Source organism: Solanum stenotomum, chromosome 11 (assembly GCF_019186545.1).
Source record: "Solanum stenotomum isolate F172 chromosome 11, ASM1918654v1, whole genome shotgun sequence".
NCBI lineage: Eukaryota > Viridiplantae > Streptophyta > Magnoliopsida > Solanales > Solanaceae > Solanum > Solanum stenotomum.
This window is the reverse complement of record NC_064292.1, coordinates 16,123,043-16,149,451: the sequence shown is the minus strand read 5'-3', so window position 1 is coordinate 16,149,451 and position 26,409 is coordinate 16,123,043. Positions and strand designations below refer to the sequence as shown.

General features: G+C 35.4%; 1 protein-coding gene across 1 annotated transcript; it reads left to right on the top strand.

The window, feature by feature from the left end:
• The first annotated feature begins 10,094 nt into the window (after positions 1 to 10,094).
• LOC125843989 (probable plastid-lipid-associated protein 4, chloroplastic) lies at positions 10,095 to 23,835 on the top strand. Its single transcript, XM_049523198.1, has 6 exons — positions 10,095 to 10,424; positions 10,610 to 10,723; positions 14,738 to 14,833; positions 19,500 to 19,574; positions 19,839 to 19,906; positions 23,546 to 23,835. The coding sequence occupies exons 1-6, from the start codon at positions 10,137 to 10,139 to the stop codon at positions 23,616 to 23,618; spliced, it is 714 nt and encodes a 237-aa protein (XP_049379155.1). The 5' UTR covers positions 10,095 to 10,136; the 3' UTR covers positions 23,619 to 23,835.
• Positions 23,836 to 26,409: the final 2,574 nt, after the last annotated feature.

The following is a 26,409-nucleotide window of genomic DNA, read 5'->3' as shown; positions in this document are numbered from 1 at the left end:
ATCAATCACCCACCATTCACAATCATCAAGACATGACAATTTGCGTTCTTACCTCTATTTTTCTCCCAATTCAAACCGCTACTCACATGCTTTTCCTTCTCATCAAATGTGTTGTTCATCATACTATTTCTTGTTGGCCCTCCAAACCCTTGTGATCCAAGATTCACTTTTTCCTCTAATATATATATACACACACACTTAACCTCATCCCCAATAACTATCTCTTTCTCAGCTACCCAACGTGTTTTGTTTTCTTCAGCTTAGTGCCACTTTGGTAACAACTTAGAATCACCTTTGTTTTTCTTGGCTAAGTATCAAAGCTGATGCCTTTATGAATTGATTAATGTAGCAAAACAAGATTCTTATCATTGACTTTATATATTTTCATTCAAGTTTTTTTCTTTTTTTGGGGGGCATGTTTGGTGTTAGATTTGAATGGGTATTTGAGGATTTACATATCAGACCCAATGAATTTGGAATTAAGGCTTAGTGGTAGTAGTAGGAGTAGCTGTACTGGGTTTTGGTCTCAAAGCAGTGAGCTTTTCTTGTCTGAAACAGAAATGTTTCTTTTCCAGTTATCTAATTTTTAACTAGGTCTGAAACAATTAGTAATTGATTTTAAGTTTGTCCATATATTCTCTGTCTTGCTACTATGTTAAATTAATGATCAAGTGAGAGTTTTTGTACAAAATGATTTTGTCGTTAGCGTGATGTATGTTTGAATCTATTCACGTACTTGATTAAATTTTGAGGGGAGTAAAGGAGGGTGCGGTAGGCTGTAAAAGTTGTCTAATTAAGGTAAATCCTCTAAATTCCCTAACGAGTTTGGGTTAAGGGCATACATGATTGAAATGTTGCTCGTCAGATTTATTTGTGTTATTAGCCTTGCAATTTAGGCTGTTGTTGATAATTTTTTAACATTATAATTTGATTCTTATCTGTGGTTGTTGTAGGAATGAAAAGAGCAGCGATCTACAGCTGTGTACCCCAAATGCAGGATCATTGGCCTATCAAAAAGGCTCTGACATTGTCTGATGTAGATATCACTCATCCATTCCTCACTTTGTCTCGGCAACAAGTGGAGAACCACATTGTGTTGCATATGACAACAGAACAACAGGAGCATTTGAGAGCCCAAGGCCAAGTAGATTTTAATGCCCGAGATGATGATACAGGTGAGATGTATGTGATGAAGTTGAAATGGCGGGGAAGCTATTACAATCTGATTGGTAAGTGGGGCAGAGTTGTACGAGGGAAAGGACTTGATGTAGGGCAAGAGATTAAAATACGTTGGGAAAATGGGTGCTTGCACTTCTCGGTCCCACAGCAGCAGATTGTTGCTGTCCCACCAATTCGGATGGTTGCAGCACCAGTAGTGCAGGACCATTGGCCCATTAAGAAGATCTTGACACTCTCTGATGTGGACACCAATCATCCATTTCTCCCTCTGCCGCGTCGATTAGTTGAGGATCATATCCTTGTGCATTGGACACCTCAGCAACAAGAACAGCTGAGGAAGGAGGAGCATGTGAATGTAAATTCCCGAGATTATGATACTGGCGAAGGTTATATAATGAAATTTAAGTGGAGGGGGAATTACTATAACCTTATTGGGAAATGGGGAGCAATAATTCGGCAGAAGGGACTTGGTGTTGGGAAAGAGATCAGATTGCGCTGGGCAAATGAATGCTTGTTCTTCTCAGTTCCCCAGGAGCGGTATGTTGCCACAGCCTCGGCGATGGATAACTGGCCTATTAAGAAGGCACTTACATTGTCTGATGTGGATACCAATCATCCATTTCTTACTTTGCCCGGTAAGGCTGTTGAAGATCATATTCTTTTTTACTGGTCACAGCAAGCCAGAGAACAACTGAGAAATGAACATCAGATGAATATTAATGCTCGAGATGATGACACTGGTGATACCTATTTGATGAAGTTGAGATGGCGGGGGAGTTACTATAATCTCATTGGAAAATGGGGAAAAATCATTAGAGGGAAGAAACTTCAGGTTGGAATGGAGATCAGACTACACTGGGATAATGGATGCTTATTCTTCTCAGTTCCTCAGTTATAGCAATGGCCAACTTGTAAATGTAGGTGAACCACCATAATGGCTTTTCCCATTTCAACATGGAATGTGCATTGTAAATTAAACTATTTCAGGCGAAAGGCTTGGCAGAGCTGGATTTAAATCTATCGAGGCAGCAAGTGACTGACCTAGCTCAAAATTTATCAGGTGATGCAAAGCAATGCAACAGTTTTACTTCTTATACTACTTCTGTGAGGGTCTAACAAGTGGCACCTTTCCTCCTGGGATAGTTCCACCCCTGCCTTACCTTTTGTGTATAGTTTGGATTGGCAAGTTGATGTTATAGGATTGCTTTTATGATTCATTTGATCTTTGCTATTCGCCATCGTTTTATCCCAAAAATTCTAGTTTGTGGCTATGGATCCCTTATTTCTTTTTCAAATTTGATGCTTCACCAATTGGAAAGGCATTACTTAAATGCAACTTCTTTACATCAATAAAGTCTATCATTACTTGTAAAAAATAAAACAAAATGAAAGGCAACTTCTTGCCATGTTCATACGATGTTTCCCTGCTTTTTTCTGATCAGTAAGGTAAGTTCTATTTATTTCAAAAGGACTAAGTGTGCCAACTTTTCCTCAATCTTGTTTCTTTCTCTATTTTTTTTTATCAGGTAAACGGTTTCATTTCATAAATCAAAGGCCAAAAATCGGCAGTATACAGGAAGTATACCTAAAATTAAAGAAACTATAAAAAGATATGGTTCTCTACAAAAACATTCAATCCTTTAAACAATCCAGAACTACATAGGCGCACCAAAAATAAATAAGGGATCAGAGACTACTCCTTAACTGCCCAAAACTCAATTCTACCCCTTCAAAAGCCCACTTATCTCTCTCTCTCTCAAAATGATCCACGTGAGGAACAACATTCCATGCCTGTTCTTCCTCCTGCTTCTTCCAGCTTTCCAGCAAAACAGCAAATCCTTCACTAACTTTGGCATCGCCACAGACATATTAATTAACTGAACATATTCCACAAGTCTCGTGACCAGACTGCCTCCTTGCATAAGTAACACCAGCTGATAGAAACAACTTTCCTTTTCCTAATGTTTTCCGCCATCAAAATCACCCCTATAGCAGCTTATCGTGTGAAAAAGCACACCTTCCTTGGCACCTTAGGAATCCAAATTGGCTTTACAGGAAAACCTCCTCTGCTCTCACCAAAAGCTTTTCATATAAGGACTTGACTGAAAAAGCACATTGTTTCCCCAACTTCCATCTTATGGTGTCAGATCTTTCGACTGGCTCACAATGCTCTCAAGTCCCTGTTCCTTCATTTGTCGTTTTGACATTTTAGCAGCTCAGATACATGACTCATGTTCTGTAACATTCATAATTGCATTTGACTCTGCTGATTCGGTGACTTATCCAGTTTAATCATTTCCTTCCAATTTCCCATTTCAAAGAATTGTTTGAGCAGAAAAACCCAACTTACATAGTCATGTTTTTCTAGTGTCGAGTTTGCACGTTATACCTGCTCCCCCCCCCCCCCCCCCCATCTGTCTAACCATTTGCTATGAACACTGCATCTATAATTTGTTTCCTTTTAATAAATGCCATCAACCTGTTCGGAAACAACTTTTTTTTATCATTCGGTGGGGAGCTTTGCAAATATCTTATAGAAACTATCAACATGAGTGATAGGTCTAAAATCCAAAGATCAGTATGGTCGGTGTTTTGAATTCCTGCAACTCCCATCTTTTTGTGGTTTTAATTGAGAGTGCCTTCCAACGATGATGAACACGTGCACAAGCACACACAAAATCTTACTCCTTTGTCCCATTTTATATGACATACTTTCCTTTTTAGTTTGTCCCCAAAAAATGACACCTTTCTATATTAGAAGTAATTTAACTTTAATGTTTCATTTATTTTACTCTTAATGAAATGATTTTATAGCCATAGAAATCTCGTTTTAAAACAAGTTTCGAAAGTCTTTATTTCTTTCTTAACACCTTGTACCCAATCAAACACCTCCACAGAAAATGGGATGGAGAGTAATATTTCCTTTGAAGTTGGGTGGGAGTATCAATGCGGAGAAAATTCATTCGCAGTCCCAAACAGTGTGTTTCCAATCTGTCACTTCTCCACGGGACCAAAGCAAATGCATATGTAGGCCGAATAGGGTTTGGCTTAGTGTGTTATTGTTTTGAGAAATTTGCTCAGTCCCCAGACATTGCATTTTCTAACCTGCCACTTGTCTAGCAGACCAGTTGAAGACAAATGTGGGATGAAGCAGTACTTTCTGCAAGAAGACAGTTTGGTCTTTTGACTTGTCTTCTTAGAAAATTTCTTATTTTAATTACTCACTTGAACTAAATTATTTTGGTCCCGTTTCCTGTTTGTTGATTAATACTTATATAGTGGCTTTCTTTTATTTTGTTTAAGATATTTGCAAATATTCTATAATTTATGAATTAGGTCAGGGAATGCATAATATATCTATTATATATCATCAATTAGGGAGGTTATATTCTAGTAATCTGTGCATTATTTTCTATTTTGGAACATGCGTACTCACTGTTTAACCCCTAATAGCTTCAGAGAGGAATCAAGTTGTGCATTCTCAATATGTCTCCCTCTCTCCGTCTTACTCTCAAATTCTGAAGGACAACACTAAATCTCAGGCTTTTGATTGTTTTGAAACTAACTGCTGTGTCCAACTTTTTCAGGCTCTAAAGATTTCAAAGACAAAATACCCATGCTGTAAGAGAAATCTGGTCAAACGGATTTTGTCTGGACCAGCAGATCGTCTCTGCTGAGCCTTCTGCTGCACATTGCATGCATATATCTTCTGTTCAGCAATAATAACTAGAAGATTCCAGCTACTTGGAAGTCTTCAAGCCAGTCATAATCCTTAATGAGCTGTTACAACTGCAGTCAATCCTCGACCTTTGCTTTACAGAGAAAAGGCAGTTGCTTTCGACCAGATGTTTATAAATTGATTCTTTCGTACAGCCAATTGGATATTCTTGAGTTGTGGGAATTCCTTTTTACCAAGAATTATGAGGAACCTCAGAGGTTTTGGGCCCTCAAAGGAGGAATTGGGGAAGTCCTCAGGGATTTCGTCTATTGGTAAGAGCACAATGCATGATGTGTGGATTAGGTGCACATCACAAGTTCGAACTTTGCCGCAGGCAAAATCCTAGTATGTAAGTGAAGAAGGATTAAGGTACAGGTCCTTATCCACCGAACTTCAGACTCTGCACCAGTTGGCTCTCAAAATATTTCAGTTGTCAACGAAAATAGAAGAAATTTTGGGAGCATATACCTTGTGAAAAGGAAGGGTACATAATTTGTGCAGTCAGGAACTGGTGAAGCTGGGGTATCAGAAAGTGACTGCATCATAGGAGTTATTTGCTGTCATTAGTCTGCTGAAGCTGAAAGCATTAGACCCGAACATAGCACTTGATCAAATTGCTTCTCTAGCTGCATGGGTTTTTTGCATCTGCTGTTGTTGTATCCAAGTAAGCAACAAGCTTCATTAAAGTGATTGTTAGGCTGCCGGCAGCTGTTGTTCGATTCTCTGTGTTCCCTTAAGTAGTGATTTTTTCTTAATCATGATTAGTTAGGGAGGTTGTATTCTAGTAATCTGTGCATTATTTTCTATTTTGGAGCATGCGTACACACCCCCTAGTAGCTTCAAAGAGAAATCAAGTTGTGCATTCTCAATGTGTCTCCCTCTCTTCGTCTTACTATAGAATTCTGAAGGACAACACTAAATCCTTGGCTTTTGGTTATTTTGAGACTTAACTGCTATGTCATACTTTTTCAGGATTTCAAAGACAAAATACCCATGCTACAGGTGAAATCTGGTCAAATGGATTTTGTCTGAACCAACAGATTGTCTCTGCTGAGCCTTCTGCAGCACATTGCATGCATATATCTTCTGTTCAGCAATAATAACTAGATGACTCCAGCTACTTGGAAGTCTTCAAGCCAGTCATAATCCTTAATGAGCTGTTACAACTGCAGTCAATATGACCTCGACCTTTGCTTTTGCAGAGAAAGGACAGTTGCTTACCAGATGTTTATAAATTGGTTCTTTCGTACAACCAATTGGATATTCTTGTGTTGTGTGAATTCCTTTTTACCAAAAGTTATGAGGAACCTCAGAGGTTTTGGGCCCTCAAGGAGGAATTCGAGATGCCCTCAGGGATTTCGTCTATTGGTAAGAGCACAACGCATGATGTGTGGATTAGGTGCACGTCACAAGTTTGAACTCTGCTGCAGGCAGAATCCTGGTATTTAAGTGGAGAAGGGTTAAGGTACAGGTCCATTATCCACCGAACTTCAGACTCTGCACCAGTTGGCTCTCAAAAAATTTCAGTTGTCAACGAAAATAGAAGAGATTTTGGGAGCATATACCTTGTGAAAAGGAAGGGTACATAATTTGTGCAGTCGGGAACTGGTAAAGTTGGCCGCTGTGGTATCAGAAAGTGACTGCATCATAGGAGTTATTTGTTGTCATTAGTCTGCTGAAGCTGAATGCATTAGACCCGAACACAGGACTTGATCAAATTGCTTCTCTAGCTGCATGAGTTTTTTGCATCTGCTGTTGTATCCAAGTAAGCAACAATCTTCATTTAAGTGACTGTTAGGCGGCCGACAGCTGTTGTTCGATTGTTTGTGTTCCCTTAAATAGTGATTTTTTCTTGATCATGACTAGTTAGGAGATCTTTCGTTTGCCATATATCTGAGACCAAAGCTGTACCATGAATAATAAGGTTCAGAATGCTGTTTGTCTTTATTATTTATGGTTTTGTTAGGAGAAGATTGAGAAGAGCATACATCTAAACAGGAAGTATGCTAATTGCCTAATGAATATTTCGCCTTGCAGGATTGAAAAGAGAGCTCAAGAGCCAAAAATGTCTAGTGGCGTGCGCGAATCATCCTTTATCTCTTGGTCTTCAAGACCAGAAAATTTGCTGGATTTGGCAATTTGTTTTGTTAAATTGTGAAATTAGAGTAGGAGTCTAGGAGACTGTATATCTTGTGACTCGTACAATGTGATATCATGTATGCTTGAACATAACTTGTGATGGAAACTAGTTCTCCTAGTTCATAAACAATTTGGTCCTGCATAAACAATGCCTTCTAACTTCTAAATGACCTGCTGTGTTCCTATCTGATTCTCTTCTATTGATGCCAAATTCTCTTTTCTCCTTGCTCGTGACTAGGTAAGATTTAAGAAGCAGATGTGTTAAAACTGTGGTGAAAGTAATTTTTCATTTTCTCTATTTTGGGAACCTAACATACCGACTTTTTTGCCCATTTTGATAAAACTAAAGTGTACTTCTCCAAGCTTGAAATGGGAAAGGGAAGCGGCTAAAAACATACGATATCTTAGCAAATTGTCCGCACTTGAATGACCACATTGAACTTGAAACTAATCCTTTTTCCTATTTGAGATTCTTTGCAAAAGTTAGATAGTTTAAGTTATTGATGACCCTTTAAAGTTGTCCGCATATTTCCCTTGAACACTTTAATTAGGATTTGTACCTTTTGAATATATCTATCATTCAACATTTGAGCCACTTAAGCACTTTTTATTGACATGACACTGTCTTGATTCATGTAAAATGATTTTGTGAATGCGTTTTATTTAACTTCCCCTAATGATTGCATTCTCTTCAAGTCTATAAATCATATGTCCTCAATTTCTGTCACTGTTGATCATCTTCTTTCTCTTTATTTCTTCTTCTTCTTCTTCTTATATCTCTCTTCTTTCATATTACTACTCTATTTCCATTCATCTTCTTTTGTTAGATATGTCACAAAATTCAAAGAATATCGAGAAAGTCGATATGTGTAATTGCGGTGATTATTGTCGTCTAAGAATTTTGAGGACTCCACTAAACTTAGGTCGTAGATTGTTTGGATGCAAAGCTTCAAAGATGTCACGATCCCCCTAGTCGTAACATGGTGCTTAGAGTCACCAGTCATCCCAAGCTAAACCCTTGATACTAGCATAGTCATGAGCAACTAAATATGAATATGTAAAAGAACTAAAATGATTGAGCGGAAACATAATTATGGAATACTAGTTCAATATATTTCTGAACAAAGTTTTATATACAACAACTATAATATGAAAAGAATCTGGAATATAATAGATTGAATACAACAATTCTAACTGACATTCTATGAAGTCTCTACTAATACTGATTAAAGTTAGTCGGGATATGACTCATGCTCCCCTTAATCAATACATGCGAATAGAAATAACATACTAGAACTACAAACTAACTTGAGTGCTCGAAATAAGAAAAGCTAGATGGAAGCTGCGATCTAACTGACTAGGATCCCAAATCTACATCACATTGTAAATGTAGGCAAATGAGGTATGTGATCAGTACTTTGAATGTACTGAATATGTGAGATATGACTAATAATCTGTAAAGCTGGACATGATGAAGTTGACATGCTAAACTGAATATGGAATTGAAATACAAAAATTGATGCAATGACCAAGTAGTAAAGCATGCAATTGATAGATATTGAAACTGAAATAATTGAATACAAGGTCAAAGCACTAATTTGAAAACTGGACTTTGGGACATATTAAAACCGATATAAACCATGTAAGCTATGTTGTTTCTAATTGCACACGCAAGTGTATGTGATCGCGCAAGTAATATAGTGGCTCTTAAAAGAACCGGATTATCGAACCCAAATGACTTATCAATTAACTATTTACTAAATTATAATAGTCTAATTATTTATTTAAGAGTGCCAAAAGAATTTGATTTTTATTTGTAAAGGAAAGAATGCAGGAATGAAATAATATAATTACTTACCGTGATTGGGACAATTCCAGGGCCGCGACATGCATAGGGTTTCATGTATCACATCTCATGCATGAATTAACTATAATTATCAAATTACTAATTTACAGGGTTGATTTTATGATCATGGTCTCCCGACCTCTAATTGCCTACTCCAATTAGCTGTCTAACTACATCATTGAGCGGAGATAGTGGGGATAGACAGTTAAGAACAATATTATAATTTTTTTTTAGAAAATAATTTTGTTTTAATTTTTGTCAAAGTAAAATATTTTTTATCCATATGGAATGTCACGCGGTAAGGTTTTTCAAATAAAAAAACTCAAAAAAGAGATAATTTAGCTGTATTTTTGAGCTTTATTTGTTTTTAAAAAAATTAAGAATTTGAAATTTGAAATCGATGTGAATAGTGATACGAAATGAGCGTTAAACCAAATTAAAAATTAGGATCTGATACAGTGTTTGAAAGGCAGGGCGTGAAGTGGAGCGTTTTACTTAGCATAGGGGGAGGCGTAAGCCTCGAGACGTGGGGCGTAAGCCCTATGAATCTTTAAATTTTTTATTTACAATATATAATATAATAATAACACAAAAATAAAAATACATCAATAGTTTGAAATAATTACAAACATGACCAAGGAACTCATAGAAAATAAAATTTCTAACATGATTATACAAGTATAAATAATCATTTTTTCTAAACATATATTATTATCATACTATACAATTTACCTCCTAAAAGAGAATAATCAAGAAATCTTACTAGTATTATAATGAAAACATCACTCCATCATGAATAAAAATAAAGTTACTTTCAAATAGCTAAATAAAATATGATATTTTTGAGGCATATTACAAAAAAACATGAAGACCAATGATAAGTGAAAAAGTAAAATTCCGCTATATATTTTTAATAGAAATGTTACGTAATATATGATCACCCTCACAATGTTACCAAATTGTAATTAAATGATACTACAACTTGTTATTTGAGTTACTCTCGATCTTCTTATTTCTATAGATTAAAAAACAATAAGTATCATTCATTCATTTATTCAAGAATTATAAGGGTCAACAATGTTAACTAAAGATCTGTTAAGTGAGCCTTGAACATTGGGCGTGCTTAGGGCGTACAATGGAGAGTTGGTTGTAAAATTTGATAATTACCATATTTCTGATTTAATTTAATTAAGAGACCAAATAAATGTTCCGTTCCTGTGAAGTAGAAAGTAGAAACTCATTTGCAGCATTCCCATGGCCTTATCCTCACTATCCCCTCCACTAACTCATGTTGCTTCAACCAAACTTTATCTCTCTTATTCCACTTCTTTCTCTTTCCCTTCTATCCAAAATACTTATCCTCATAATAATACTAACATTTCTCCTCTCACTAAAAAATGGCAGACCAATGTTTCATTCTTCCCTGCTTTCTTCAACAAGACCAAAGACCCTACACCCATTAAACAAGAGCTTCTTCAAGCTATTGCACCTCTTGATCGTGGCGCTGACGCCACTCCTCAAGACCAGCAGATAATTGATCAGGTTTGCTTTATTAATTAATGAGCTCATTGCAATTATCATGTTTAGATATTCAATGTCTAAAAAGTTAGGTTAGCAAGAGTTCCTACCAAAGATAATCCATATAATTGCTCCTTATATTAGTTTTCTCACTGATTGTGTGCGCATTATGTTTCTTTTAGTTTCTCAACACAATGTTATTTGATTAGATTGCTTGCAGACTTGAAGCTTGCAATCCAACAAAGGAGCCCCTCAACTCAAGTCTTCTCAATGGAAAATGGGAACTTATATACACTACATCAAAGTCAATTTTACAGATTCAGGTGAAAACTATAACCATCATTAAATGTTTTACTGAATGTCATGCCTCTAGGTCCTTTAATGGAACTGTAGACATTGTTGAAATTCAAACCAGCTAGGTAGATTGTTGAGTTTGTGAATGTCACGATTCAACTGTATATAGGCATTTTACGAGCTAGATAAGACAATGTGAGATGAGTTTGTGAGAATCTATACAATGCTTCGAAAGGAAAAGGAAATCTGTACAGGAGATGGGGAAGGAAATTTAATACATATATCTATAGAGTCTATCAAAATTATAACTACTTTGTCCGCTTTGTAATAATTGAAACATGGCTNAGACTTGAAGCTTGCAATCCAACAAAGGAGCCCCTCAACTCAAGTCTTCTCAATGGAAAATGGGAACTTATATACACTACATCAAAGTCAATTTTACAGATTCAGGTGAAAACTATAACCATCATTAAATGTTTTACTGAATGTCATGCCTCTAGGTCCTTTAATGGAACTGTAGACATTGTTGAAATTCAAACCAGCTAGGTAGATTGTTGAGTTTGTGAATGTCACGATTCAACTGTATATAGGCATTTTACGAGCTAGATAAGACAATCTGAGATGAGTTTGTGAGAATCTAAACAATGCTTCGAAAGGAAAAGGAAATCTGTACAGGAGATGGGGAAGGAAATTCAATACATATATCTATAGAGTCTATCAAAATTATAACTACTTTGTCCGCTTTGTAAGAATTGAAACATGGCTAGGTCACCAGAAAAATGCAATCAGTGATCCAGAAGCAGTACAAACAAAGGATGCAGCGACATTGCCATCAAAATTCTTCGATTTCTGGGAAATCACAGCAATCTTAGATTTAATCTCTCTTCCCCATCAAAATCACATGTTGAGTCAGCTAGGCTTCCACAATGGCCATCTTCTACCAAGGTTTCCCCCAATGAAACTCGAAATGGTAATGTAGCAGATCTGGATATGGAAAGCCATCAAGTTATAGTCAAAAGTTTGATCGGATGCTTCAACAACTCCTTTCATCATAGCCCCAATCCAAAAGCTATACAAAAATGGTTCATTAGTAGATGGAAAATATGCTCCACCTTGAAGATGATACTGGTGAACCATAATCAATTCCTTTTTGAGCTTCCATCGAGGAAGGAGGCGGTTAGCTGGTGATTGGTTTTGGAATGGGAGATGGTTGACTCTTCAATGGTGGTCTTCAATCGCTGGATCAGAACTCACAGCCAAGAAAGAAGAACATCGCATGATTAAAGCTGTTGGGATCCCAACATATGCATGGTCATTAAAAATGTTTAATGCCATTGGTAATTTATGTGGGGGCTTTGTGGGAATTGATAAGGACACAAAGAATATGATCCAGAAAACTTGGGCCAAAATATGCATAAAGAAGCCTCCCATAGAGTGTTGCCGACAGACATCAATTCATGTTGACGAAGGAGGATGGAGATTTGAAATCTCAATCATACCAGATATCCATATAAAAAGAAGGACAGTTGGAAGAGTTGAAAACACATTTGGAAAAGAAAGTGGCCCGATGATTTATATTAGGGCGATAAAGGACATGTATGATGGAGTCAAGACTCGGGTTAGAACAGTGGGAGGAGACTCAGAGTACTTCCAAGTTGACATGCAACTGCATTAGGGATCAATTCTTAGCCCTTTCCTATTTTCCTTGATGATGGATGAGTTGACGCGATTCAGGAGGAGGTTCTATGGTGTGTGTTATTTGCGGAACTGATTGGTGAGATACGAAACTGAGTTAATGCTAGGTTAGATGTTTAGAGACAAGTTGTTGAGTCTAAAGGGTTCAGGTTGAGCAAGATCAAAATGAAGTATTTGTAGTGCAAATTCAGTGTTATTTTGGATGAAGCAAACGTGAAAGTAATGCTTACTGCACAGACCATTACCAAGAAAGAAAGTTTTAAGTATCTTGGGTCCGTAATACAGGGTAGTGGGGACATTAATGTTGATGTCACACATCGCATTGGGGCGGCATGGATGAAATACAGGCTTGCCTCTGAAGTTTTGTGTGATAAGAGTTACCATCTAAACTTAAAGATAAGTCTTACAGAGTGGTGGTTAGACTGCCTTTGTTGTAAGGGGTGGAGTGCTGATTAATCAAGAACTCACATGTTTAGAAAATGCATGTTGTGGAGAGGAAAATTTTGAGATAGACGTGTGGACATACTAGGAGCGATAAGATTAGGAATGAGATTATCTAGGAGAAGGTAGGAGTGGCTTCTGTGACGAACAAGATGAGGGAAGCGAGACTGAGATAGTTTGGACATGTGAAGAAGAGGTGTGCTGCCCTAGTGAAGAGGTGCGAAAGGCTGGTTGTTGGGGGTATGCGGAGGGGTAGAGGTAGATCAAAAAGTATTGGGGAGAGGTGATTAAATAGGACATGACACAACTTCATATTTCCGAGGGCATGAGTCTAGATAGGAAGGAGTAGAGGTCACATATTGAGGTAGAAGGTTGGTAAGGGTTAAGTTGTGTCTTGCCTTGCAAAGGTTAAGGCTTATTAGTGCATGTCGTAGTTCTAGTCGTACCCTTGTAGTTCTTGCCATATGCTGTTATTATTTCTTTCTTGTAGACTTTACACTGCTTTTCTTATTAACTGCTATGCTTTCTTCATTTTTTTCTATTTCCTTTACTAAGATTTGATGCACTTGAGTCGAGGGTCTTTCTGAAACAACCTCTACCTCTACGAGGAAGTGGTAAGGTCTGCGTATACTCTACCCTCCCCATGCCCCACTTAGTGGAATTTCACTGGGTATGTTGTTGTTATCCCAACATCTAATCAAATCCTTGTCTAAAATCACCTCAAAATGAGCTTCCAATATCCAAAAATGGTGGTACAATGAAAGATATCCAGAAAATCTGACTTTTATACTCGAGTGAACCTTCATCACGATCGCCACGTGCCCACATGATTGCCTACAGCTTGATTGGGACCCAGCACTATCATTACCATGATTTCGGAAAGGCCAAAAAGCCTAGACCTTGACCCCCTATTTACTCTATGCGATTGCGGCAAGGCGGGGGAGGGGGGGGGGGGTACACAATTGTGATGCACATCATTTTCCCTAACTGTGATCGCGATAACATTGCCTGTACCAGGAATCAGCATCAGCTGAAATGGAAAATTTTATCCGAAACCCCTCGGATCTCAACCTAAACTGTACCAAAAAGTCCGAAAATATTAAACCAACAAATAGGAAGTTCCAAAACATAAAATGGAACGTAAATACTCCAAACTAGGGGTTGGGTTATCACATAAAATACTTGTTTGAGGCCCATTCTTGATCACTTGCATTATTCACATGTAATGAACTGTCATCTTTATGAAGAGAACATAAAGATCCTTCAGATCATTCTGAATTGGACCCTATTTGGTCTAAGTAGTCACCAGACCAACTTGCCATTGTTACCAATTAATGGCACATGCAGTTTACAATAGAATATTATGGTTGTAGGATCATTATTCACCTATGACTAGTCATGCTATGTTCATTCCAAGTATGCCAGTTTATATTCATATCTATTACAGAAACTTAATAGTCCTTCTGTTAGCTGAATCAATTATACTTGTAACGGAAATTCCAATTTTGTAATTGATGACGAGAAGGAGTTGCTCGGATGGTAAGCACCCCTCACTTCCAACTTCGAGTCACCAAGGGAGCAAAAGGGGTGGGAGCTCCTAGAGGAGGGTAAAAAAAAAAAAATTTTTTTTTTGTAATTGATGACCGGAATTAGTTGTCTCTTCTATTTTACTGTACAAGGCAGTATTTACTAAAGACAAGATTAGTAATTAGTATGTGATTGTGTGCTCAATTGCTTAGAAAGGTCAGGTAAAGGAAGAGGGTGAAATACCGAGTGCAGAGCACTTTCTAGTTCCCTTATCTCAGCTACTGTATGATCAAGTAGCCAGTATTGTGTTGATGTTAATCTTCTCGTTATTTCGAACAGTTATACAAATGAAGGTACTTATAGCTTAATATTTTGAACAGAGACCCAAGATTTTGCGATCTAGATTGAACTACCAAGCAATAAATGTCGATACACTTCGGGCTCAGAATATGGAAGGAGGGCCCTTCTTCAACCAGGTATTTGATTTGGAATCAATTTTTTTGTTTTAGACATACCCAACAATGTTATATTGAAATTTATTGAGAAGTTAACTCCATTATTTACTCGTACTAGTAATCGTGGAAATACTCTCTATTTATGAGCCTGCAAAACCTATAAATTGATTTTAGTATCCTTCCCCTTTATTGGATTCTTGTTTCTACGAAATGTTCTATTAAATGACCAAAGGCCAGGAACTTGCAGTTTCTTTTTCTTCTTTCCTTTATTCTTTCAGACCAACCTGAAACTAGAATTCATGGTTGAATTATGGGGGAAAACAGGAAAGAATTGTTTAGATTTCCTTTTGTAATTCAGATAATGGTACTTTAAATTTGATTTTCCTATTTCTGATATTTTCAGAGTTCTAATTAAATTGTCCCTGATCTTTATGAACTAGAGGATGGAACTTCTACGGAAAGAAGTCTCTAGAGAAAAAAAAGGGTTTAAGATTTAATATTATATGAATGTTATTATGGTATTAAAACATAGCGAAAAGCATAAAGAAGATGAGGAGAAAAATATTCTAGAAATCCCATATACTATTCCTTCAAACAACCTACACTTTTCTCATGTTTTAAGAGACTAGGAAAGCTTCAAACCACTAATTTTACCATAAAACCAAATTGTACAGCTAATTTATTGTAGATTGAAATGCACAAGTTTTAAATCAATAATGTGTAGTTCTGTTGAATATACTTAGCTAATTTGTTGTTTCCAGTTAGTTTCCTTTAATGCCAAATTCCCACACACACTTCGGATTACATTTTCCTTCAGCTGTGTTACTTATGACAGGTGTTAGGTGGAACTGCTAAGTTTTCACTATGTCTTACCCTATATCTTGTTTCTCTTAACTTACCTAATTCGTAGATTGGTTTAGTTTATAAAATAGGAAGAGGAACACAATACACCAACTTTAATCTAATATGTTGTTTCCCTTTGTAGGAGTTTGATCATTCAATGATATGCTTTAGAAAACATTAACCAGAATAATAGCCTTTTGTTAAATTACTGGGACATCACAAACCTTATCTGTAGTTGTCATAACTGTGGTACTGAGTGCAAGTTCTGCCCAAGTATGACAGTTTTATTTTATGATTAGGTTTGATCTGTTATGGTGAGCTTAGAATTAGTATACGTCGTTTTGTTTCACCACTGTTGAATATCTTCAATATATCTTCTTCACATTATCTCCTCTAGAATTATCTTTGTTAAATTTTTGTTAAGCAGAATATTCTGATTGAATTTTCAGGATGGTGCAAGTTCTTTTTTATGAACTTTACTGAATAATATAATTTCAATTCCTAACACAATAAAATGGTAACAGAAGTAACTAAAGGCTTAGTTATGCCAACTCCATTTTTATCAGGATTACATTTGCGTAGAGAAAAATTTAAAAATAATCCCTTATCTTTGGGTTTAGACTCAAAATCATCCTTCTTCTTTTACATGGAAAATATTGGTGCACCTTTAATCTCATTCCTAAAGTCTGTTTGCTCTTTAATGTTTTGATCCTCGGCATTCACTTACTAGTCTCCTCCCACATATTTTCTGACACAATTTAAATTGCTTCTTGGATTTATCTCTGCAACTCAGATGAAGAGTCTTGATTTGTACTATTTTTTCTTCTTTTCTCTCCACCTTAACTAGTTCTTCAGTGTGCACATTTTAGATTTTGTTGATTCTTTGGTTTCTCTTTTGTTTTCCATAACCAATTCACCACAAGTTTTTGGACTTTATCTGTATATCTATCTGGAGCAAACCACAGAACTGAAGAGAAACATGACAAATAAGAAAAAGAAGAATATATGCAAGGCTTCTAGAGATTTTCTCTGAAATCATGTCGGGTTTCATTCTCTATGTCACAAGCATTAAGCTTATAATTTCGATTTATTGATCTCAGTCCATGAGTTATGGGATGTGTTTCACTGACCTCAATAAACAGCCACAAGTTTGTGACTTCTGGTTATCATCATAAGAGTTGTGTGCATAGTGTACTCTTTTACTCCTAACTGGTAGATTATCAACATCGGTTTTGAGTTTAATGTCATACAATCTGGAGGATATAGTGAAAGTTCGTGTGTGTGGCCATTGTTGGAGCTCTTTGCTAATTATAAATATATCTCAAGGTTGTGACTATTGCATTAATATTTAGAGCTAGTTTTTCGTGACCTTCCCTCAGGTTTCGTTTCATCACTTTGACCTGCCTTATGGTTTTCAATATTACACTTACTTTTCTTATTTTGATTTTCTTGTAACTATTATTTAAACCTTTTTATCATAATATAAATAAAATATTAATTGACAAATATGCCCTTCCTTACTTTTATTAGTTTTTCTCTATTATTTTTTCGATTAACTTTTATTGCTTAAACAAAAAGGAAATAATAGGTGTACAGGTAGGAGTACTTCATCTTCTTTGTTATCAGTCCCCCCACCCCCACCCCCCACTCCAATCTGCATCAAACATCAGATGACATTCACTAAAGGGAGATAAATAATGGATGTTGCTCTTATTACAAGTGAATGTGTTGTCTCAAGAATGAGAGGAAATGACCCTAGGGTAATGTGCAAGCTGGACATTGGAAGTACATATGATCATGTCAACTAAAGTCTTGAAGTTTATGTTGTCCACTGAAAAACAAATGGGCTTTGGAGATACAGTAAAACCTCTCTAAATTAATATTGTTGGGACTATGAAATATAATTAATTTGTGGAGGTATTATTTAATTGATAAAATAATATGTATTAATTTAAAGAGTGTTTTCGAGATTTAATGAAAAGGTTAACTTTGATTACATCGTTCGGGAAATGAAACCCCAAGGAATTTAAATGAACCCTTTTGTGAAAATGGCATTCATTAATTTGAGGTCAGGATTAATAATCTTAGTTACTGTTATAAAATGAATGTCAATATATAGCCTATTAGATTATCCGGGTGAAAACAATACATGTCCAGAGGTCCATAGCTTAAAAGAAATTGTGGATACCATCGGAGAAAAAATGTTGATGATGAAGTTGAACACAATAGAATACCTTTGGAACAAGTTATGCATAAGGAAGCACTAATCGCGTCTAGAACTTTTCTCAATTTTTTGGTGCAGTTTGAGAAAACAACATCAGAGAAAATTTATAGATGAACTTCACATATATTTAAATTTTAACAAAAAATAAAAAACACTAGAATCATATTTCACTAAATTGTTTTAGAAAATATATTATCTTATCAAAATTGGTGATTTTTTCCACTGGTCCAAGTAGGGACCACAGAAAAATATTATCTTAGAGAGTTTATTAGTTTACCAAGTATTAATTTAGAGAGGTTCTACTGTAGATGGGTGGGTTGATCAAATTCTGCATCAAAACTATCAAGATTTATGAACTTGTGAATGATGAATCAGTGGGCTTTTTCCCATGAAAGGAGAATTATATAGGTTGATCTTCTATCATCCTTATGTTTATCCTTACAATGGAAGGTTTTGATAGTTGATGAGGATAGCCATACAAAAAAGCCAGAATAAAGACTTCCAGATTAATGGAAACAATGGTGAATTTAAGAAATTTGTCATTTACTATATGCAGATGACACAATCATCGTTTGTGAACCCAAGGAAGAAAATATAAGATTCATCAAAACAATCTTACTATTTTTTGAAGCTGTCATAGGTCTAAAAGTGAATTGGGGGAAAAACAATTTGTTCCCTATTAAGGAGGTGGACAATATTCAGTGTCTGGCAGATATCTGGGTTGCAAAGTAGATAATATGCCCACAGTTTATTTGGGCATGCCTTTGGGTAATAAACACAAGGATGTGGATATATGAGTTGCTAGAGGCTCTTCCAACTTATGTTATGTCACTATTCTTATTACTTTCAAAGGTGTTGAAAATATTGGACAAGCTTAGAAGAGATTTTCTTTGGCATGTATGCAAAAAGATTAAAGGCTACAACTAGTTGTTTGGAGGGATGCTTAAACATCTGCTAGTTGTATGAGAAGATGTTTAAACATTTGCCAGTTGTGTGAAGGTGGTGGTGGAGATGGAGGAAGTGGAAGAGAGACGACTGTGGAGGAGGGGGAAGAGGAGTAGGGGATTTCTGTAAATAGGTAAACTTGTGGATTTTTAAGATATGCGTCATTAACACTAATTAAAAAATGTCCCTTCTACCTAATTTTTATGATTTGGATCTTCGATACTAAATTAAAGTTTCAAAAGTCCCTAATAAGTCAAAGGACAAACTGCTAATTCTTGTAGATTTTAATTGTACTGTTCCAAACTGTTAGCATATCGTATTCTATTAAGATGAATCTGAAGTTCGGTAGAAAGTTAGCCTTCTGTGGTAATCATCCTCAACTACATAAGGTTTAAGAGAACCCTTCATATCACAGTGACTTAACCTTTGTCCAATCGAAAACGATAACACAATGCATAGGTCACTGTAAGTTCTAACAAGTGGATAAAAATGGCGTGTTTCCTTGCACATTTGCTCTATAGAAGAGAGAAAGCATATTAATTAACTAGAAAGCAAATGCGAAAGTTAAATCATTGTTGGCCAAGCAAAATATGTACATATATCTTGTCATTTATTTCTTTCTTTAGTAGCATCTTTCCAAATTTTATCATTTACGTCTTCAATCATGTCCTGAAGGTTACTGCAGATTTGACCCCTCTGAATGCACAAAAGGTGGCAGTAAAGTTTGATTATTTCAAAATTGCTGGACTAGTAAGTTCCACATTCTTTACTCATAACTTTACTACAAAGGGTTATTTTGTTTGTAATGCATTCTATACACTTCACTGTTCCAAATACAAAAAATAAAATAAAAAATAGAATGAGCTGTTAATGTAACTTCATGACAGTTTGTGGAGGGTGTACATAACATGAGAGCACAAATATGGATCAGTATTTTTTTATTCTTTTTTCAAACCTTTTGTGTTCTCTCAATGTATCATAACGTACTTCGGTTTCGTCGTTGTTGGCTGACAGATACCTATTAAAGCTCCTGGAAGGGCTAGAGGTGAGCTTGAAATTACTTACTTGGATGAAGAATTGAGGTGAGTTTATGTATTATGATGTAATTCATGTATTCTTGAGTCTTTAGAAGCCGACGCTTAATTCTGTTAACATGGTATGCCTACTTCATACTAGTTTCTTGGTTGCATGTGTATGCTGCGTCATATAGTACACAGTTTTGTAAAATAAAATCAATATTATAAAGCAAAATTTCTGAGTAAATATTTCAAGACATGAAACATTAGCAGTCATAGCTTACATTGCTCAAATTAATAGTTAAATTAGGACCTTTCGGAAACAACCTCTCTATCTCAAAGAGGTAGTGGTTAGAACTGCTTACACTCTACCCTCCCTAGACCCCACTTTGTGGGGTTTCATTGAGTATGTTATTGTTGTTGGCTTATAAAAAGAAGTTGTATTTCAAGTAGAATACTTCATATATAATAAGAACTGTATAATTGAAGTCGTTCAAATATTAATTTTTAAAAATTTTAATAGCATTTTTTCAGTATGAATGTACTTCGCAGTGATTTCATTTCCCTTTTTTCTCTATCTTTTTCTTGTTCTACATTTCCTTCTCTTTTTTCTATAACTCGCAGCTACTTCCGCTTTACAGATTAGAAGCCATGGCTTCTTCCACCTTCTCTCTCCCTTTTTTCTTCATTTTTTTCTTTTTTTCTTATTCAATTTATTCCCTTTTCCATTTCTTTCTTTCAAAAATCAAACTAGCAGAAACCTTCCTGAAGACTGTTATATGGAGTAATAAATTTTTTCCGCAATAATTAGAAATAAAGAAATCAAGAGAATTGAACATTCTTTCCTCTATAATTTTTAAAAATATCAATTCATGGAGTTAAATGGCTTGTCATATGGAGAAATATTTTGTATATATTTATGTTAAAAAATGTATATATATATATATATATATATTTTATTTTTTTTTTTAAGATTAGCCCTTTCTTGTTATGAGTTAGATTATAAACTCTAGAATGGTAAAGAGAAGCTCTTTGTTGATCACTAAAGAGAAATTTACTCTACAACAACATACCTGGTGTAATCCCCTATTAAGAGAAATTTATTCATGCGAGTAAAAATTAATTGGGTATTGTTACATAATACAAAGAAAGACAGAAATCTCAATTAATGGAACAAAAGATACTGAAACGGCAAATATTAGTGCAAGTAGCAAGCCTAAACACTTATTCAAATTCCAGAAAAAAAATGTCACATTATTTCATGCATAGAACCAACTTATATATCAGTTAATAAAATCTCAATACAAGTATACATAATCTTTAAATTCATGTCATTTTTAATCATAACATGCATACAACATAAAATACACATACAACATAAAGTACGAAGTATATTTTCTGAGATTTTCTATCCTAATATGTATAAAATTTAATTACATAAATTTTTAAAAAGGTAGATAACCAAACAGTAACTAGTAGAGTAAAGTTAGCAGAACCCATAAAATCTTTGCAATATGTGATGGCTAGTTCAAAAATTGCTTTCAAACTTTTTAGAACCAATTGACTTCACACTATTTGAAGCACAATGGTATCAATTATATTTATAAAAAGGGACGTTCCATATTATGATCATTGGCGGCAACTGGATCATTTCAAAACTATATTGGAGAGAGTAACATCGATTGTCCCTGTTAAGTTTTATCCATAATAGTTCTTGTTGTCTAGTTGATCCGGTATGCTGTAAATTATAAACCTTTACATTCCTAGTGATTTGTATTAAGTTGTTTTGTATTTTTAGTGCTTACTTGACTGACTAGATTTGTTGAATAAGTTAGCTACAATCAAGTGCATTGTAGAGGGGGGAAATGTGCTATGGTAGTTACCCCAAATTTAGTGGTAATTCACTAATTTACAAGAGAGGGAGATTGGGGTTTCCGACTCCCGGGAGTTGAGTTTTCCACATAAAATCCTTGTGTGGATTTACTTTATTTCACACTTCTTGTGTAGTTGCTGAAGGATACTTTGCACGACCTAGTAATTTACTAACATAACTTTTTGCCTAAGTGTGAGACAGGTTGCCTAACGTGTTCCAAAAAAAGCATTAAGAACAGTAAGTAAAAACACTATTTTATGTGGAAAACACCTAACTCAAAAGGTGTAAAAAACCACGACATGTACCCCTGCAGGATTTAACTCCAGCGTCACTAAATCACTGAGCCTCCACAGGAAGTAGATTACAAACTTTGCTACCTACGAAAATAACTCTAATTCCTTGACTTCAAGTTATGGATTTAGATTACAACTCTTTCAATCCTAGGAACTAACTCTAATTTCCAACCTTCAACACAAACCTCCCAAGATATGTGTTCCCAACTCTTCGAGTTATCACAACCTGAAGACAACACTCTTAATTCAGTTTATAACTCACTAAACTAAGATTACATCAAGATTCAATCACAAAGAAAATGCGTTTGCGAAGCCAATTTTTCAATTGCTCTTTTTGCTCGGTAAGTGCACAAGTATTTTGGATGACTACACCTCTATTTAAGCACAATTCTTCGTAGAGTTATTGTTCACTTCAAACTCCTCATTGACTTGAACTTTCTTGACTTCGAGTTCTACTTCAAGTGAGACTCCTCCTTCAATTCAAACTCGTTGCTTCTTTAGATTCCTTCAAATCAAATTCATTGATTCTTGTGTTATAGTCGAGCCCCAAGTCTTCAATTCAACAGTAACTTAAAGAGCTCTATTTCAAGTGAGACTCCTTTAAGTAAAACTCCTTGCCTCCTTAGACTCCTTCTTCGAATATAACTAATTGATTCTTTCTTTTCAATTTATCTGATGTGTATTTCCTTGGGTTTTTATCACGAAATTAGCATTATCCATTCCTTAATTTCTGCACTCTTATTTTAATTTATTTTAAAAACTTTTCCAAATTGTACTACTTGTGGCAATGTACCTTTGGATCATGTTGACGTGTTTCATCTTTCTTTGTCAATCATCAAACTACATAAATCCCAACACGGAAGGATTAGATTCTTTAGTACATTGATGACAACACAAAGTAACACTTCATGTACTAGTGATAGTACCTTGTTTTTAGGAATTTGAGCTTCTGAACGAAGGGCAATTAAGCCAATTTAGTCACTCTGTAATCAACTATGCTTTATGGTGTAGCAAGAGATGAATTTGATACTGCAGTTCAAGGTTATCTTGAACTAACTCCATTCTGCATAGCACGTTTACTGAATGAATTTGTATGATCAGAAATTGATTACTACCTTCAAATATTAATACTATTTCTTAGGGGTGTGACAAATGGACAATTTGGACTAAAGTTGGGCAGATCAAGATGAGCAAAATTGATAATTGAGTCATGGCCCAATTCTATTCAAAATTTACTTAGGCTAAGATAAGTTAAATAACGAGTAATAGCTCAACCCGTCTCAACTTTTATTCTTTCTTTATATTAATGAACATTCTCAATCAAATGTTTCCAATTAGGTGTTCATATATATGACATAAATTCATACAAACAAGTCCTTTGCGTCTAGATAGTTGGGTTTGCCCAAATTTAGTCCATCAACTATGTATTTTATGTTCAACTCATTAAATTCTAAACGGATTGTACGGATCAAATGAGTTTAGGCTGATTATGTCACTTCATTCTTGCACCATTCTAATTCTTTATCCTACTTTTGACAGGGTATCAAGAGGTGATCTTGGCAACTTGTTCATTTTGAAAATGGTTGACCCTTCTTACAAGGTCCCTACTTGAGATGCTACTATCTACTTTGCAGAGTTACTAATTAGTATCACATCATATATTAGCATTATACTAAGTTTTTCTCTCTCCAATTTAACTCTGCAAAATTGCATTCAAAAAGTGAGTAATTTCAAACTTGTGTATATGCAAATTTATCACAATTTCTTGTCATAATCAACACGAGCTAATATTGTGTACAAAAAATGCACATTTTTCTTCTCTTCATCTACTTAATGTTTTTTTATGAGAGCACTTGTATTTCTTCTTCACTATGTTTTTTTCTTCTTACTAATGACTAAAGAATTATTTTAAATACGGAAAAGGGTCTAAAATACCCTTGAACTATTAGAATTGGTACAAATATACCCGGTCAACAGGCTCTATAATACCCTTGACGTCAATCTTTACTGCCCTATAATATCCTTTTCACAAACAACCCCATTAACACATATGAATTAGTGTTTTCATTTAATACGTGGCATCCTGCTATTCGTTAAAGATTTAATTAGTCTAAACAAATTAAATTCAACCTAAATCCGGATCCACCCATTAATTTCTACCCGCCCCAACTAGAAAACCCATCATCTAAAGAGGTAAAACCTATAAACCAGGTTCATTTTCTCTTTCCTTCTGCTATGGAATTCTTCATGAACATAGCTAAGATTTTTCGAATTCCCAATTCTTTTTTGAAAAGATGTTTCATCAAAAGACTGTCCCCTTGTTCTTGGTGGCTTGTTAGATTTTTGAGAATCAATTTGAGGGTGCTTCCCTTTGCAGACAAATTTTTTTTTGGTACCTGCAAGATATGTTTTAATTTTTTCAAACTTCTCACCATTGTGTACTTTATTTTCATGAGAAACCTCTTTCTTAATGTCCATTCCACCAAATTAAAATCAACATCGGTAAAGTATCTTAGTTCAGAATCAATTCTCGACTTATGAATAATTTGAGTCTTGAATTTCATATCCATTATTGTATAGTTGCTGAATTGAAGTGTCAATACCCATTCATGTCCAGATCAATCTAATCAATTCCACACTATGCATACTTAAGGGATTTCTTGGAGTCCCGCGATCGAGAGTTTATGTATGAGGTAGAAAGTGACAGGTTCTTCATAATTGTTATAAAAAAATGATTCATCTATCACAAATTTGGACCTTTTGATTCATCCATCACAATTTTTTGACCTTGAATCACTGTTTCTTTTACGGACAGAAACGTAAGGGAAATTGGGGCTTCTAGATGGGGCGGGTGATTAATAGGTGGATCCAAGTTTGGGTTGGGATTAAATTTGTTTAGATTAATTAAATTTTCAACGAATCACAGGATGCCACGTAATAAACGAAAACTCTAATTATATTTGCTAATGAGGTCGTTTGTAATAAGGGTATTATAGGGCCGTAAATATTGACATCAAGGGTATTATAGATCCAATAGGTTAACGGAGGGTATTTTTATACCAATTTCAATAGTTCTGTAACACCCCATAAATTTTTTGAGTTAAGACCCGAACCGTTCTTCGTAGTGAGTGAGATTTTTGCAAGGAATTTAAAATTTCTTGAGTATTAAGGTCACTAGATATAGCACCTTGAGTTCCAAGAAGAACTGAAGAGAAAAACATTCAAGTCATTCCTAGCTTTACTTAAGTTTTTGGTCAAATTCAAATGACCATAACTATTAGTACAGGATGAGTTAGGTGAGCTACAAGATATAAAATTAAAGCCCTTCGAGTCCTCTTTCCAACGCCATCGAGTTTGCTAAATTCCGAGCTCTGAGTAAAAAGTTATGACTGATTTACTAATGACGCACAAACCTGGCAGCAGCTCCGCGATGGCTCCGCATTACGGAGCCAATACGGACCTCACTGCCTGGTGAAAAATTATTCCGACTCTCACCTCGTTTTAATTATTTTTTTAGGGGTATTTTAGTCCTAAAAACCCTTGGGAGGTCATCTAAATTGCCCTAAATGTGTAGAAAGTTAGTTTTCTTAAATCTAAACCCTCTCATCCACTCCAAAGATTCTACGCTCAAGAAATTCAAGAAAAGCTAAGGCTAGGGTTCATCTTTCAAGATTTTCCTTCAAGTTCTTCAAGAAGATGGTTCTTTCAGGTATGTAAGCTTCCATAGTGTTGGGTTTGTTCACCCACACGCCAATCATGTAAATTTCAGCGTTAAGTTTGTTCTAGAAAGTTAAAAATCTGATGTTATTGATATGTGTTCTTGAATTTAATTTCATTCTTGAATTGGGCTGAGATTTAGGAGTTCTTGAGATTATTGTTTCGATTTATAAAGTAGTTTTGAGTTAGATTCTTGTGTACATGTGATGGTTATCTGAATCTAAAGAAAAGTTGAGCAAAAGAATCGAATTTAGGCGATTTGGGGTTAGAAAACGAAGAAGAGAAAAGTCGGACAAATCTGACACTTGACTCCGCGTCGCGGACCTGCCTCCCATTTCATAAAGTTGTATTCGCGTCACGGAGAGGTCACGGACCTCTCTGCCTCAAAAGTTATTTCGCGACCAATTATTTTAATGTGTCTCCGCGTCGCGGACTAGCTTCCAAGCAGTGAATTTTTTTTTATCTTTTCTCATGTTTAGCTATCTAAAATCAATCCTAAACATCATGAGATCTTTCCTATCACAAATCACAACCTTGAATCCATAATTCAAGTTCAAGGTAGAGTTAAGAGTTAAGTTTTTGAAATTCTTTCAAACATTCTAAGAAAGTCCTTTAAGTCCTTTTGAAGAGTCTTCTACAATTTCTAATAACTTGTTTCAAGACTCGAGCAAGTGAGTATGAGGATG

Bases quoted from the DNA above. Each gene is read 5' to 3' on its own strand.
- LOC125843989 (XM_049523198.1), top strand. From the start codon at position 10,137: ATGGCCTTATCCTCACTATCCCCTCCACTAACTCATGTTGCTTCAACC. The intron at 14,834-19,499 runs GTATTTGATTTG...CATGTCCTGAAG, and splicing joins GAGGGCCCTTCTTCAACCAG to GTTACTGCAGATTTGACCCC. The intron at 19,575-19,838 runs GTAAGTTCCACA...GTTGGCTGACAG, and splicing joins ATTTCAAAATTGCTGGACTA to ATACCTATTAAAGCTCCTGG.